The sequence below is a fragment of the Phoca vitulina genome, unplaced genomic scaffold (genome assembly GCF_004348235.1).
Source record: "Phoca vitulina isolate PV1807 unplaced genomic scaffold, GSC_HSeal_1.0 scaffold34, whole genome shotgun sequence".
Taxonomy (NCBI): Eukaryota; Metazoa; Chordata; class Mammalia; order Carnivora; family Phocidae; genus Phoca; species Phoca vitulina.
The window spans coordinates 11,635,705-11,650,968 of record NW_022589737.1 but is presented as its reverse complement, the minus strand read 5'-3'; the positions used below and the strand labels follow the sequence as shown (position 1 = coordinate 11,650,968).

General features: G+C 35.7%; 1 protein-coding gene across 2 annotated transcripts in view; it reads left to right on the top strand.

Moving 5' to 3' along the window:
* The window catches only part of ARHGAP42 (Rho GTPase activating protein 42), a 292,609-nt gene that overhangs the window by 146,983 nt on the left and 130,362 nt on the right, over positions 1-15,264 (top strand). For both annotated transcript variants that reach the window (XM_032426433.1, XM_032426432.1), the window contains exon 4: positions 118-189. In XM_032426433.1, the coding sequence (XP_032282324.1) occupies positions 118-189 (72 nt within the window). The remainder of the gene's footprint in view (positions 1-117; positions 190-15,264) is intronic.

The following is a 15,264-nucleotide window of genomic DNA, read 5'->3' as shown; positions in this document are numbered from 1 at the left end:
GAAGCCAACAAGAGAACAAAAGCTGTTTACTGAAGTATGTTGAATAAAGGAGCTATCTGTTTTTTAATATTTGCATGAAATTATACAGAAGTTAATGTATTTCATTTTTAATTTCAGATTCAAAACGCTAATGATGTATTAATTGCTCCACTTGAGAAATTTCGCAAAGAACAGATAGGTGCAGCAAAAGTAAGTGTTATATTTTATTATTCTTCAGATATCCTCCTGATAATTAAAGATGACATACTTTCAGATGTTAACATTTTTGAAATTAGAATGACCTTTTAAAAAATTCTGTACATCACTTTTAACTTTTGCACAGAGCCTATTACATAGATTGGAATTCTTTTAAACATAAAGGATATTCTTCTACTGAATAGAGAAAGTCAGCATGTTATAAGTGAGTTCCTTCCATCATAACAATTGTAGGAAATTAACTATTTTAAAGAGCGTGAAATTAAGGTAAAATTGAGGAGCTTTTTCCCTAACCATACAAAATAAAAATTAGGTATAGGGTATATTGAAAACTCAGGCAGTAATCATAAAATAACTTTTATTATTTTTTTGGTATTTTTTCATTATTAATAAAAATATGTTTGTGAGGGGCGCCTGGGTGGCACAGTTGGTTAGGTGTCCCCCTCGTGGTTTCAGCTCAGGTCATGATTTCAGGGTCCTGAGATCAAGCCCTGTGTTGGGCTTCATGCATGGAGTATGTTTGGGAATCTTTCTCCTTCTCCCTCTGCCCCTCCCGCTCATGCCCTGTCTTTCAAATAAATAAGTCTTTAAAAAATGTGTCTGTGAAATAACTTTTGACATGTTTCTCGAGACTTTGCATTAATGCTTAATTGATTATGGACCAATTAAAATTACCCTGAGCCTAATAATTTTTGAAATTGCATCTTCTTTCTTGGGTCTACACTTTACCTGGTCAACATTAGGACATAAAATTTAGGGTTTCCAAAACAGAAATCATCATCTTCCATCCTTCCTCCATCTTTTCTCTATTTTGATTTTCCATTTAGTCAATGATCTACCCCTTCCCCATTTGAGCAGCGTTGTTTATTCTATTGCAGAATTATTTTTCCTCCTTTCCTCCTTCCCCTTACATCTGAAATACTGAAATCACTTACTAGTTGGTCTCCACACCTGAATCTTAATCGGTTAACATGTTTTTGCTGTCTTCATCATTCTTCAGTGATGAAATTTTCAGTGGTTCTCCCTGAGAGACACTTTGATTCTGATAATGAAAGCTTTCCAGCTTTTCACAGTGTGCCCATTTGCTGTATTTCAGCACACCTCCCCACTCAGGCACATTGTCTTCTCACAGTCTCTCTTTATACCCTGACTAGGTCTATGGCTTTGCCCCAATTTCTCTCTCCCTGGAATATTTTTTGCCGTTCGCTTGTTGAAGTCCTGGTAGCTCTCCATGGCTTCATTCATACCCCAGCACTAGAAAGAAGCCTTCCTCATATTTGTTCCCCTTCCAGAACTGATTATCTTTCTTATAGAATTGGGCATTTTTTTTGCTTATTTACTGTAAAAAGCTAGCACCGTCTGTCTTGAATTAGTTTTATGTGCATTTCTCTACAAATTATAAGCCATTATCAAGTTAGGGACTAAACCAGAACATTTTTTATGTTAATTAATTCAGCCAACATTTATCAATATCATGGCTGTCGCACTTTTGGCAAGCATGGTGTTTGATAAGATTAAGGGATACAGTTGTAAACAAGACCCGCTTGCCTGTGGTGGTGTCCCTTATTATCTCTTGTGGAAAGCAGACTCCAGAGTGATTACAAATGCACTGAGGACTGTGATTCAAGAGTAAAGAGTGCTTTGTGAGAGTATAATTAATAAAACTGACCTGTCCAGAGAACCAGGAAACACCTTTTGGAGGAAGTATTGATTAAACAGCGAACTAAATGATAAAGAAATAGCTAGAAATGGGGGTTCAGGGGCAGGAAGGGAAAAACCTTTCATATTCCCAAAGAGGGAACACAGTGGGTATGAATAAAGGCCTTAAAGGAGGATAGAGCCTAGCATTTTTAGAAGAAAAACGTCCAGGATGTTAGGAATATAGAGGACAGCGGAGACAAAGGGCATGTGCCCAGCTTTATTAATGATCTGTGGTATTTTGCTCCTTATTCTGAGGGCACTGACAAGCCAAAGAAAAGTTGTAGCTAGAGGAGTGATATTTGCTTTTTAATTTATTTTGTTTTGTTTTATATTTTTATATTTGCATTTTAGATGTTGCATGTCATGCTGGGATTGGAGGGGTAGGACTGCTTTGGGAAAACCAATTTGGAGGCTCTTGGATAGTAACTTTAGATTCAGAAGGTGATAGTGGCTGTGGAGACAAAGGGATGTATTTCAGAGGTAAAATGGGAGAGGTAGGAAATGGGTTACATACTGGGAGGTAAGGAACAGGACATTTCAGGGATTACTCTTAGGGTCCTGGGTTGTATAACTGGGTGACTTTTGGAGTGACTTACTGAGATAGGCAACATTTATGTTTGGGTGGCAAAAATGGTGAGTTTGCTCTTAGACATAATGAGTTTGAAGTTCCTCCAAGACACCCAAGTGGAGATGTTGAGTTGGCACGTGTATATTCAGATCTGAATTAGAAATACACATTTGGGAATTATTGTCTTCTAGTTAGTAATTAAAATCATGGGAGGTAAAATTAGATTTTTTCTGGGAAAGAATAGAATGAGAAGAGGACCTAGGTTATGTATAATATGAGAATTTAACATTTGATGTTTTGGGAGAGAAAAACAGGACAGATAAGGTTGAGAAGGAAGGGCAGAAGTATGAAGAAAATAAAAATGTTCAATGTGTTCAGAGCAAGGAAAAGTTTTTTCAAGAATAGTAGTAGCTAGGGGCGCCTGGGTGGCTTAGTCGTTAAGTGTCTGCCTTCGGCTCAGGTCATGATCCCGGGGTCCTGGGATCGAGCCCCACGTCGGGCTCCCTGCTCCGTGGGAAGCCTGCTTCTCCCTCTCCCACTCCCCCGCTTGTGTTCCCTCTCTCGCTGTGTCTCTCTCTGTCAAATAATTAAATAAAATTTTAAAAAAAAGAATAGTAGTAGCTAATCTTTATTTACAACTATAATTTTAGGGGTTTTCACTGAACTATTACATCTGTGACTTAATTAGGTTCTTCTAAGCAACCCGTGAGGTGAATATTGGTGTTACACCTGCTTTCACAATGAGGAAAATGATGAAGTGACCTCAACAGATCACAGAGCTAGGAAGTCAGACTATGTATCTGAAATTAAGGAATTTTACTTTACTTTACTTTAGAGCCCCAATTTACAATGTCTCACTTCAATGATATTTTTATAAAATTGAAGAGCTTTGTGGGGCACCTGAGTGGCTCACTTGGTTAAGCGTCCAACTCGTGGTTTTGGCTCAGGTCATGATCTCAGGGTCCTGGGATCGAGCCCTGTGTGGGGGCTCTATGCTCAGTGGGGAGCTGGCTTCAGTATCGTCTTTCCCTCTGCCTCTCCTCCTGCTTGAGCACGTGCTCAATCTCTCTCTTTTTCTCTCTCAAATAAATAAAAACCTTTAATAAAAAAAATTAAAGAGCTCTGTGAAAAAGTCTTTAGTACAGAATATTCCAAGTGTTATGGTCCATCTAAAATAGTAGATTTTACATGTGTATGGATTATTCCTATTTAAAGTTTTGAGTTAGCTATAGTTAAAATAACATGCATAATTACACCCATTTTATTTTATTTTTATTTTTTATTTTATTATTATCATTTTATTTTTTAAATATCTCCATTGCTGGGCATATCAGCTGAGAGCACACACAGTATACTTACTGTGCCTTTGCCTGTCATTGGGGAGGTATTTTAAACTTGCTGTTATAAATGAGTTCAAATGAAATCTTGAACCTAAATGTTATTGCACTTGGCCTTTTGGTTGCGGTAATTCTGTGTACTTCATCTGCCTGATGCTCTTAGTACTAAATTGTTTGTAAGCTGCTAAGTAGTCCTTGTTCAGTAAAGTGAATAAAAACCAGGTATTTTCTTCTGAAATATATGTATGGGTCAGTTTTATTTTGGTATTGCAGAAATATCGTGGTAGAAATGAAAATATTTGAAGGTGTTTATTTTTTTCTATTGCTTTATTCCTTGTTTTACCTATGTATTTTCTTGGTAAATAGAGTTAATTCTCCAAATGACGCTCTGCTGCTTTTTACAGTCTGTAAAGTAGAGGTTTTGAGCAAGGGTGTTCAGGCTAATGAGTTAGCTGGAAAACAAGAGTGTCAGTTACGTGTAGACTCTTCCACTGCAGTCAATGACCTCTTCAGCTTGAGCCAAGTAGAAAATGCTGAGTCTAAGTAGCCCACTCCTCACAACCATGTGATCCTATTTAACTGAAGTGGACAAGGTCTATTGACCACAAACATTTCCTTTGTAGTTTGTTCCATGGACTTTGAGACACCTGGTACTTTGCTGTGTGAGTTACAGTTGTGGAGAACAAGCACCATTGAGAACCATTAGCAAAGATGAATGATGGGGGTTGCTGAACTAAAGGGTAGAGGAGGTGGTTCCTATTTTTTGAATAGATAAAATTATAAACAGTTGCAAAAGTGTATTTCTGTAGAGGTTCATAGTGTGCTGGTAGATGCAGAATGGAATTGTTTGCAGGCCTGACGTATTATATGGGTCAGACTATAGAATTGAATGTTTGGTTTCTTTAATTTGTATCCTGTTACACTGATGATTTCAATTCTAAAAATGAGGAGAGCATAGTTATCCAGAATGATTAATGCAAACTAAAATTTTCACAATAGAAATATATCCAGAGCAGCATTATAACAGAGCAAAATGGATTATAACTTGTTTGTACACTTTTTGTATAAATTGACAACTATATTTAATTGCATTCAAAAAAAAAAATCTCCTCCTTGTCCCCAGGGAGAATCCATTTTAAGTCCTATCTACACCTGTTATTACATAAACTGGCAGACTCTAAAATATAAGTAGTGCTCCATATCTGAGTTCCTACTCAAAGACAGATACATTAGGAGAAATAGTGTAAACATACATACATACATACCAGTCTGTTACATATTTTAAGTGATGGAACTGACTTTCAGGAGACCAAGGACTCATTTTCCGCATATAAAAAGACTGAGCAGCTGGTTATTGGCACAGTGAGGATTAGAACTCAATTCCTCAGATCAATAGTGTTTTGACTCCTACACTACTGTTCTTTAGAATACTCTTTTGTGAAATATTTTATTTTCCTTACCTTTAGCAAACATGATTCAATGAGAAATGTATCTAAATTATAAAAATTTTTCAAGTATGCCCACTTTGTTATGTTTCAAACTTGCCCACTTTGAATCAAGCCTAGTTAATGTATTTTGTATTTCGTTTGATTTTTAATTTTCCTCAGCACACAGTAGACACTTAATACTGACTTATTTCAGTAGAGGTAAGAGACTTGAGAAATACTGCCCATAAAAGACATTTTCATTTCTATGGGAAATGTTTTTCAAGACTGGTTTTCATTTTTAAGTAGACCTTAATAGAAATCATATGAATATTGTTCTGTGGTTTTAATAGAAAAATAAACAATATGATATTAGTCATTTCACAATAGGACTTGATTTTGTTTATATTGGTTTTATGTTGAAGACTGTAATGGAACCCGATGATTCTTGTCCCTTTGTTTTCTCCATAGTAGAGTTTGGTTCTGTCTCTGAGCATTTATTATTTTTAAACATGTCTTGCATATATAATTATGTTAGCATGTACTATCTAAAATTTATGGAGAATTATCATGATTAATTTGTTACAGTCTTAGATTTCTATCATGTAAAAAATGGCTTCAGTCTAATTTGCTGTCTCAAATATACAAATGACTTAGAGAATCTAGAAGGATTACAGATACTTTAGTTATTCCAAATTAAAAAGTTTTTGCCACTTGACTGAGTTATTAATCTAATTTAATGGGTATACATTGGACTCATGATGGGAACAATCTAAAAAAATTGTGGTTTATAGCGTAGAGTATGGAGTTAGTAGATCACCTTACTTTTCCTCCAGTTGTCAACAAGTTCTACAGAGGATGGTCAGGATTGGTTTTTCAGGTGCTGCTGATGCCTGCTGAGCTGAGTCTTTCCTCGACAGATGTTCTCTGGGGCTGAATTTTCAGGGCAAATTATAAACCATTTGATAGTTGTTTGAAACTACTTATAATTCTCTTTATTGTACTTTCTATCATTAGAACCTATTATATGGGGTTTGAGAATTGTTGATTTTTGTTATTTGGTCATCTTTTTTTAAACAATAATAATAATTAATAATAAAACAGTAATAACAATAATAATAATACCCTTCATAATAGGTAACCAAGTACTGCTTTACTTGAGACTCATTTAATCCTCTCATCCAGCATATTAGATAGGAAAACTGTTAAACGCATTTTGTAGATGAATAAGCTGAGTTGCAGAGAAGTTAATAAGCAAATGGGCTGAGGTCATGTAGCTAGTAAGGAGTATATTCATTTTTTAAACAGAAATGAGATAAAACCTATACAGTTGTTTAGTAGGACCACTACATGTTTGATGCTCAAGAAATATTAATTAATTCCTTTATTCTTAAAGAAGGAAAATTGGCTGGTTAGCTCATTTGGAGAGTAGGATAATGTCTTATAATTTACCAGCAAGTTCTATAGAGTCATGCAAACTTGAGATCAAAACCTGACACATAATACTCAGGAACTGTGAACTTGGGTAAATTAATTACATTTTTTCACCTTTCCCCCTCTAAAAAAATGGAGACAATAATAGGACCATCTTCATAGGATTGATGTGATAGCGTAATTTGACATTTCACATAAATTTCTTCACATAATTTCTTCTACATAGTAAGCACTAAGATGTCAGTTGCTCTTATAGTTAATCATTAGTATTCATGTTATATATTTTCTGTTAGTAGTAATCAAAGTATTTCAGTAAAAACAAGGTCATTGTTCATGTAGTTTAGTTTGCCTTATTTTGTTTTACAGGCAGACAAAGCAGTGTCGATTCGTTGAATGTTAAATGCGGTTCACAGGGTTACCAAGCTAGAGGGCCTTACCTGGACGTTACTTATTAAGTAATTTATAACACTCAGTTCTACAAAGTAGGAAGTTAGGAAGTATCATTTTCCACAGGACTAACTTGACACCCAGAAAGATCAAGAAGCATTGCCAACAATCCAGAGGTATGCATGTGCTTTAGCTGGGGACTCAAGTCCAAGCCTCCTGCTCTCTAATTCAGTAATTTGGGCAGCATACTGTACCTGCCTTTATCATGGGAATGTAAATGCATTTTTTGATAGTTTATTGTGTGTTTTATCATCCTTACAACAACTTGTGGGGTGAGAATTAGTTCTAATTGACCCCATTGCCACCACTAGAAAGACAAACCCCATCACATGTCCTGGGGATGGGTGAGTCGGTAGTAGTCTCTCTACTTGACAGGTGGTGCCATTCAGTGTCTGTACATGTTTCAGAAATTGCTGAGGTATCATGTTTTTTACATTTCAGAGCTTGCTGGTCCATTAGAGAAGCTGAGCCTCCCATAGTTAGACTTCTGGATAGGGACATAACCTTAAAGGCATTCTGCTGAACAACTCAATCAATATATATTTATTACATCACTATGTGTTAAATGTATATGCATGTTTATATACATACATAGATCATTATAACTTTGTTAAGTGGCTGTTATGTGCTCAGACAGGAAGATAAACTCTTGTGCTATAATTTGATTATAATAAATTGAAGGTAAGATTATCACTTTTCTTCCTCCTGATTATCCTTATGTTGATGCCTAAAGACTGATACTTAGGAAACATTTTAAGCATCCCCCAAAATTGTATTTTTACAAAAGATCCTTATGCTAGTTTTTTAAAGATTTATTTACTTATTTGAGAGAGAACTCGAGGGAGCGTGAATGGGGGGCAGAAGGAGAAGGGAAAGGGAAAGAATATCAAGTGGACTGACTCCCCACAGAGTGTGGAGCCCAATGTGGGGCTTGATCTCAGGACCCTGAGACCATGACTTGGGCTGAAATCCAAACTGAGCCACCCAGGAGTCCCCCCTTTTGCTAAATTTTAGGTCAAATATATAGCTTATTACATTTTAATGCAACTTACAAGTGCCCTACATAAATAGTAATTGATGAAATGCAGTAGAGCCTCCCTCCCTAATCATTGTTAAAATTGACACTGAGAGTCCTAGAGAGCGAACCCTTGTTATTCAATATAACTTACTCATTCTTCGGTGGTCAGCCTTCTTGGGTAAGAATTAAGCCTGTTTCCATATAGTGAAGTCTTTTCTGTAGGAAATCCAGTTACTTAAAGTTAATTTGGTAGAAGGAGAAACTCCAAATAACTAATGAAAATTTTCTAGGTCTCTTGATTTCAATGGGGGACAACATGGAGCATCTCCCGCAGGAAATGTCCCCTGTGTACTTTATATCTTCTCTAGAAAACAAGGTGGTTTCCTTGGTTCAACAGTTGCAGTTTTTATCTGTAGATACATTCTTTTCCTTTACCACATCTACTGGCTGCCCCTATTGCAGAATGATTTGCTACATGAGAATTTATGCTTCTATTTATTATACACATTGATATTTTTACTTACACCGTCTTTGTTTGTGATCCCTGCCTTTCCAGTTGTCCTTGAGGTGGTTGGGAAACTATCAGTGATTTTTTTTTTTTTTTCAAATTTAAATGGTTAGAAATTTTCTGAAACACTTAGGAATCTTCATATTGATTTCTTTTTCTTTCTTTTTTTTTTTTTAAAGATTTTATTTATTTATTTGACAGAGAAAGACACACAGAGAGAGGGAACACAAGCAGGGGGAGTGGGAGAGGGAGAAGCAGGCTTCCCGCCGAGCAGGGAGCCCGATGCAGGGCTCGGTCCCAGGACCCTGGGATCATGACCTGAGTCGAAGGCAGACGCTTAACGACTGAGCCACCCAGACGCCCCCTTCATATTGATTTCTATGGGAAACTCAACACAATAAAATTGCAAAACATTTTATTTCACACTTGTATTTTAGAATTCAAAGCAAGTTGCAGATATAAACAGAATTACATTTCAAGCATCAGGAATAGGTGGGTTTGTAGTACATGTCGTTTGATGTTAACTGAGGAGCTCTGATAAAATGACTACCCTCTGTGTGTAATACCCTCCTGTGTTTAATATTATACTGTAATAGTTGCTTGTTTATTGAGAAAACACACAAAAATTCCAGAGCTTATTAACACGCCAATACACACCTTCTTTCCTAGAAGAAAGGAAAGGGAGAAAGATGAAGGGATTTTCCAAATAATTTTTATAGAATACTAATTTTTGTGCTTTATAATCTATTCTTTAGGGTTGTTGCAAATGAATTATGTCAGCATTTGAATTTTAATGGTGTTTTATTGGGCTATTTTTATTGCCCTCACCTATATTTTATGTATATCAAATTGGAATTAAAACTTTATAGTACACATTGAAGTAATTGGAAACGCTCTAAAGACTATAAATCAATGAGTTAATATTTAGGAAGCTTTGATAGATTTAAGAATTATGAAGAACTTCAGACTACTTTCTCTGTATTCAACCTTTTGTTGTATCTGAAATACAGAAAATTTTCATATCTAGTCCAGCAAAAAACAAACAAACATGTACTTAGTACCCATTGTCAAAGTTGCTAGGGTCAGTATCAGGAAGCATCTGCATTTGCTGAACATTCCTGTTATATATAGTTATTTTTAATAGGACATTGTTTCAACTTACCAAACTCTTGTTTTCTGTTAACAGCTTCAGTTTTTAAGTGTTCTTGTTAAAATTTAGCAGTGAAAACTGAACTTGAAGCCCTAAAGGGTGTCTGGTTTCTACCACATTAAAAAAATATATATCAGTAGTGATCTATAAAATTACTTACCTTTTCATTGTTCATGTCACATTGTTTACTCAAATCAAAATAAAATCTCAGCAGCAATCAAGGTAGAGCACTTTGATTCCATGCTTGCATAGTAGACTATGGATTTGATGGTGAGACTTTTGCTATGTTTCAATTACTTCATTCCAAAGTAATGAGATATTTTGTCATCTATACTTTATCATCTAATAACAGGTTCTCCTCTACTACTTAGTCCTCCTTGCCTGTCTCTGAGTCATTAGAAAGTTGATTAGCATGCCATCATGCGTCTGAAGTTATTGATACAAAAACATTCAACTAGACATTGTTGATCTGCTTTGTCAGACATGGTGTGAAGTCTAGGGACACAAAAATAAAATGTGATGCCTGCATTCAGGGAACTAACAGTATAGCAAAAGAAGTCACAGAGAAATAGATAATTATGATGAAATGGAATTAATGGTATATCTGAAATATGCCCATAGTATTTACAAGCACAGTGGAAGGAACAGTTTATTCTTTTAACCAAGCAGAGGTTGGCAAAGACTTCTGTGATGTTCTGGCACCAGCAAGTGCAATGTAATGGCTAGCAGAAACTTTCCAGTTAGTGCAAGTGATAAACAACATCCCAAACAAAAGAGAAGAGTCATAATGGTGTAAAATAATTGTGATGTGGCTTAGAAACTTGATATATTCCGGTGTGATTAGACCTGTTGCTTTTGGTCTCCCCCCCCCCCGCCCCCAGCATGAACCACATTAAGAAATGCATTTCACATCATAATTCAATGAATACATGTGCTAACGTACTTCTGTTACTACATGTGATATAACCTGGTATTTTCGATTATATTCTACTCTCATCTATTTCATTCAAACAAGTTCTAGTTATAACTCATGAAACTGGTTGTATAACCCACCAATGTCATAACCCATAATATGAATAAATATTGGGCCATAGCTTACATGCCAATATAAATGGAAGGTGAAGGCAAATAAGTAAGAAATGAGGCAGGAAATACTCAGCTGAGGCAGAATAATGGAGAGTTTTGTGCTGCTACTAAGGAGCGTTGTGTTTTTGTTTTTTGTTTTTTTTTTTTTTTTGGTTAACAAAAATCATGATAATGATGAACAGGATATAATAGATATTGATCATACATGTCAGATGTATTCTAGGCAGCTCACATATATTTATTTCATCTTTACAACAACTCTATGAGGTAGGGGCTATTATTTTCAATCTCTTCTTACCAATGAGTACACTTGAGCCACAGAGAGAATAATGTGATTTGTTAAGGAATAGGCAGCTGGTAAATGACAAAGCACAGGGATTGAACCCAGGCAGTTTATCTCTACCATGCTCCTAACCATGATACTTTACTCATATGGCAGATATGATACTCATGTGCGCAGTCTTGGTCTGTATTTTAAGAAGATAACTTAGGAGCACTGTGAAAGGCTGGAGTCTGAGAAACTAGCTGTCAGCCCATAATTCATCAATATTTGCATTAGAATGTTTATGAAATTTTTTTCTACCACCAGTTTTAAATAGTTTGAAAATTAAGAGAACAATATTTTGTGTTGTGAAAATTATGTGAAGTCAGATTTCAGTGCCCATAAATAAAGCTTTATTAGAAGACAGCATTGCCCATTTGTTTGTGTTTCTCTATGGTGGCTCTCATCCTACAACAGCAGAATTGAATAGCAATGGTGTCAGAGACCATGTTGCCCACAAAGCATAAAATATTCCTCTCTGGCCCCTTGCAGAAAGAATTTTCCAATGCCTAGTCTAAGTCCTGAAACAAATTTCATTTTTAACCTCTGCAGTCTTTTAGGTCTTCATGCAAATGTGGTATCAGACTTAATAAAGTGAGTTTGAGGACTTGGCTTCTTAGATTAGAAAACCACAGAATTTATTGTAAGATAAAATTGGGTGTGACTTTGAACAGATTAGTGGCTAAAAGTCATAAACACCAAGATTTTTTTATTTCAAGCATATATATCTTCCTGGGAATCTTTTATCTTTGATGCCAAATATATATTCTCAGTTTAGAGCTATGGTTTTTTGCATATAGCAACTTAGAAAAAGATGAATCCCTTTTACCTCTGAAGTAGAATATTTCTAAATAATTAAGAGATGGCCAAGTAAAAACCACTTTACAATGCTTGCTTTTGTTGAGGTTTCAAATCGCAACTGGAACTGCTAAATATGTGGACAGCCTTCCTCCCAGCAGTGTTATTTTTAAGTAAGAATGTGGTAAATCTCATCATACATTTAAATTTCTTTTGTTTGTGTGCACCATTTTATAACTACACAAAAGCAGCCATTAGTAATGGACAACATTATTTTGGTGTTTTGGGATTGTACGATAAGGTGACTCATTTGGTAACCAAAATTATTGAAATTTGTGAATATGTTCGTAAAGACTGGGCACTAGATAACAAGAATGTTTGCAACTGGACACATACATTGAGAGAAATAAGGTAAGGCCTACCGTTTTTATGCACACTAATAAACAGCTTTCACTGACTTTATCAATAGGTTTTGCTTAATACAGACAGCTTCTTATGCTTCTGCTTTTAGAGTAGATTTTGTGTCATTCTCTTCTGTATCCAGTCAGTAATAATATGAAGCCAAACTGAATGCTCTCCAGAGACCATGCAGCCCACGCTTGCCTTGAGAGCCTGGTGATTTACTGACTCCAAGTTGGAGAGATGACCTCTACAATTACTGTAGAAACCCAGGGAGAAGTGAAGTGAGCTCACTGTAGAAAGATTTCAAGCATTGAAAAAACTTGCCTTATTTGGTAAATGTGGTTAACTGGTCCCAGCTGGTAATGCTGGTGAGCTCATTGTGAGATGTATTGTCCCTTTAAGCCAAATTCTTGAATTTTTTTATCTGTTAGAATTAAAGTGCCAAGTGGTATTTGTTTAGTTTTTATTGATGTGCCATGGACTAAAATCTGGAAGGACAGTATTCCCTTTTGAAAATTAAGCTCAAATGCATTGATACTTTGAAAATTTTCTATATGTATTTTCTGATCTATTATGTTGTCTACTTAGCCTTTGGGAAGTTTTGGTTTTAATTTATTCCTCAAAGAACAAGACTCCTTTGGGAAATAAATTCATATGTACTGTGGGGCTTAACTATACTTTAATACTCACATTAGAATTTTAGGATGGAATCTCTTAATTATGTTTTCTTCAATTACCAAATAGCACTTGATGTTTAGAAAAGAAAGATTGTAGCTTCTCATGGATTCTCCTTAAAATTCCTACTTCAGGTTTGGTTGTATTCTGAGTTTGGCTTTTCAGTGAGTATTTTGGTTTGGAGGAAAAAGCACAAATTTTGAGTCAAATAGACCTTGGTTTTGACTCCTGGCTGTGTTATGTGTGAACTTGATGACTTCAGGACAGTTACTTAACTTTCATGCCAGTAAAAGGTGATACCTATTCTTCCTAGGATTTGTGAGAGTTAATGTATATGTGGAGGTGCCTTGTACAAAAATGATACTTAAAAAATGTCAATTCCCCATTCATTCTATTCCAGCAGTGGACTAATTGCAGCTTTTCCTTAGCCTCACTTTTAAACTGTCTCTTTTGGATAATATTTATAGAACCTGGCTGATTCTCTCTGCCCTATCATTAATTTTCCATGTGGTAGCAAGAGAGACTGTGTTCTCCATATCTTTATCATTCAAAATGTAGTTTATCAGCACCAACTGGGAGTTTATTAGCAATACAGAATCTTCGGTCCCACTCCAGACTTACTGAATTAGTATCTTCATTTTAACAAGATCTCTAGTTGATTCAAATGCACAGTGAAGTTTGAAAAGTACTGCTATGTATCACTTCATTGGACTCCTCAGCTCTAATTAGTGTGACCCTTTCTGTGTTGGAGATTATCCCTGAGTTTGAAATAGTTGAATGACCTCAGAGAGGTGTGACCCAGGAGAGGAATGTGAAAGAAATATTTCTTTCCCCTTCTGTGCTCACCTGTCAATTCTGTGCATATATGAACTTCTCTCACTGTACCACCATCTTCTCTGACTAGATTGTAATAGTAAACTCCTTCAGAGAAAGATATTCTTTTCTTTTTTTATTTTGGGTAAAGATAGTGCCCATGAGTGTTGCTGTGTGTTTCTTGGGGCACAAGATCACAGACTGGTATCAGTATTCCTTTTTGGCTGATTCCCAACTTCCACCTTTAGTTTCCTATCTACTTTGCCACTTATATTTCTATCAGGCTTTGAGCTGATGAATTCTGTTTGGTTTTAATTCCTTTCCTCCTGCTAGATATACTATAGTAGCCTTTTCTTCCCTTCCATTCTAAACTGTTGATAATGACTTCTTCCTCTTCTCTTTTAGCTTCTTTATGCATCCTTCAGATCTCCTTCATCTTTTACAGTTTCCTTTCTGTCCTCATTTTGGTTTTTGGTAAAAAGTCTTTGGCAGAAGGATTAAAATCTACAACAAAATTTTTTGGGCTCAAATTACAAGATCTCTTAGCCTGGGACCTGTGGGTTTTAGCAGTCACTGAACCTTTGTTCTGCTCAGCACACAGCCTTTGAGTTTGGCTCTAATTTATCTTCCTACATGTCTATGTTCATCTCTCAACCGAGCTCTTAGAAGACAAGATTCTGTATTCATATTGATACCTCTGCTGCCCGGCACAGAGGAACACAGTATAAATATTGGTATTGATATGTCATGTCTCTTTGCGCATTAATAGCAAAATTCCAAAGACTGAAGGGGCTGGATGCTTGATTTGGGAAGCTGCATAAAGAAGAATATTAATAAAAACACTTAGACCAGAAAAAGGGACAGGTTTAATCATTGGGGTCTAGAAGAAGGACAGTAGGAATCTTTGTGCGGTGCTTGAATAACCCCAGAGGTGAGTTTGGTTCTCAGGCTGCCATATATTTTTTAGAAATAATATCTATGATAGTTTATCATGTCTGGACAATTTTGAATATTTTGATGCTAGTAAAAACCCTTAGGACAACAATCTGTGCAGTTAGTTTTTCATCCTCAAAGTTCATCTTATGAGCAGTGCTAACCTTAAGCATAATTAGAATGAGAACTCAGTAGATATTTCTCCCACTTTGATTTCATTGACTTGTAAAACATGGTCATGCCATGCATGTGGTCTTCCCCATATATCCTCATTATAGGATATAATGTACAGTTGTTTAGTGTCTTGATCATAACATAAAACCTACCAACCTGGGATTGGTATCATTTGTTTTTTTTTAGTTACTGTAAATTGTTCAAGTTATCATTTCAGCAAAATTTATAACAGTAGTAATTAAAACTTAAAACTTCTTTTTTTTTTTTTTTTTTTTTTAA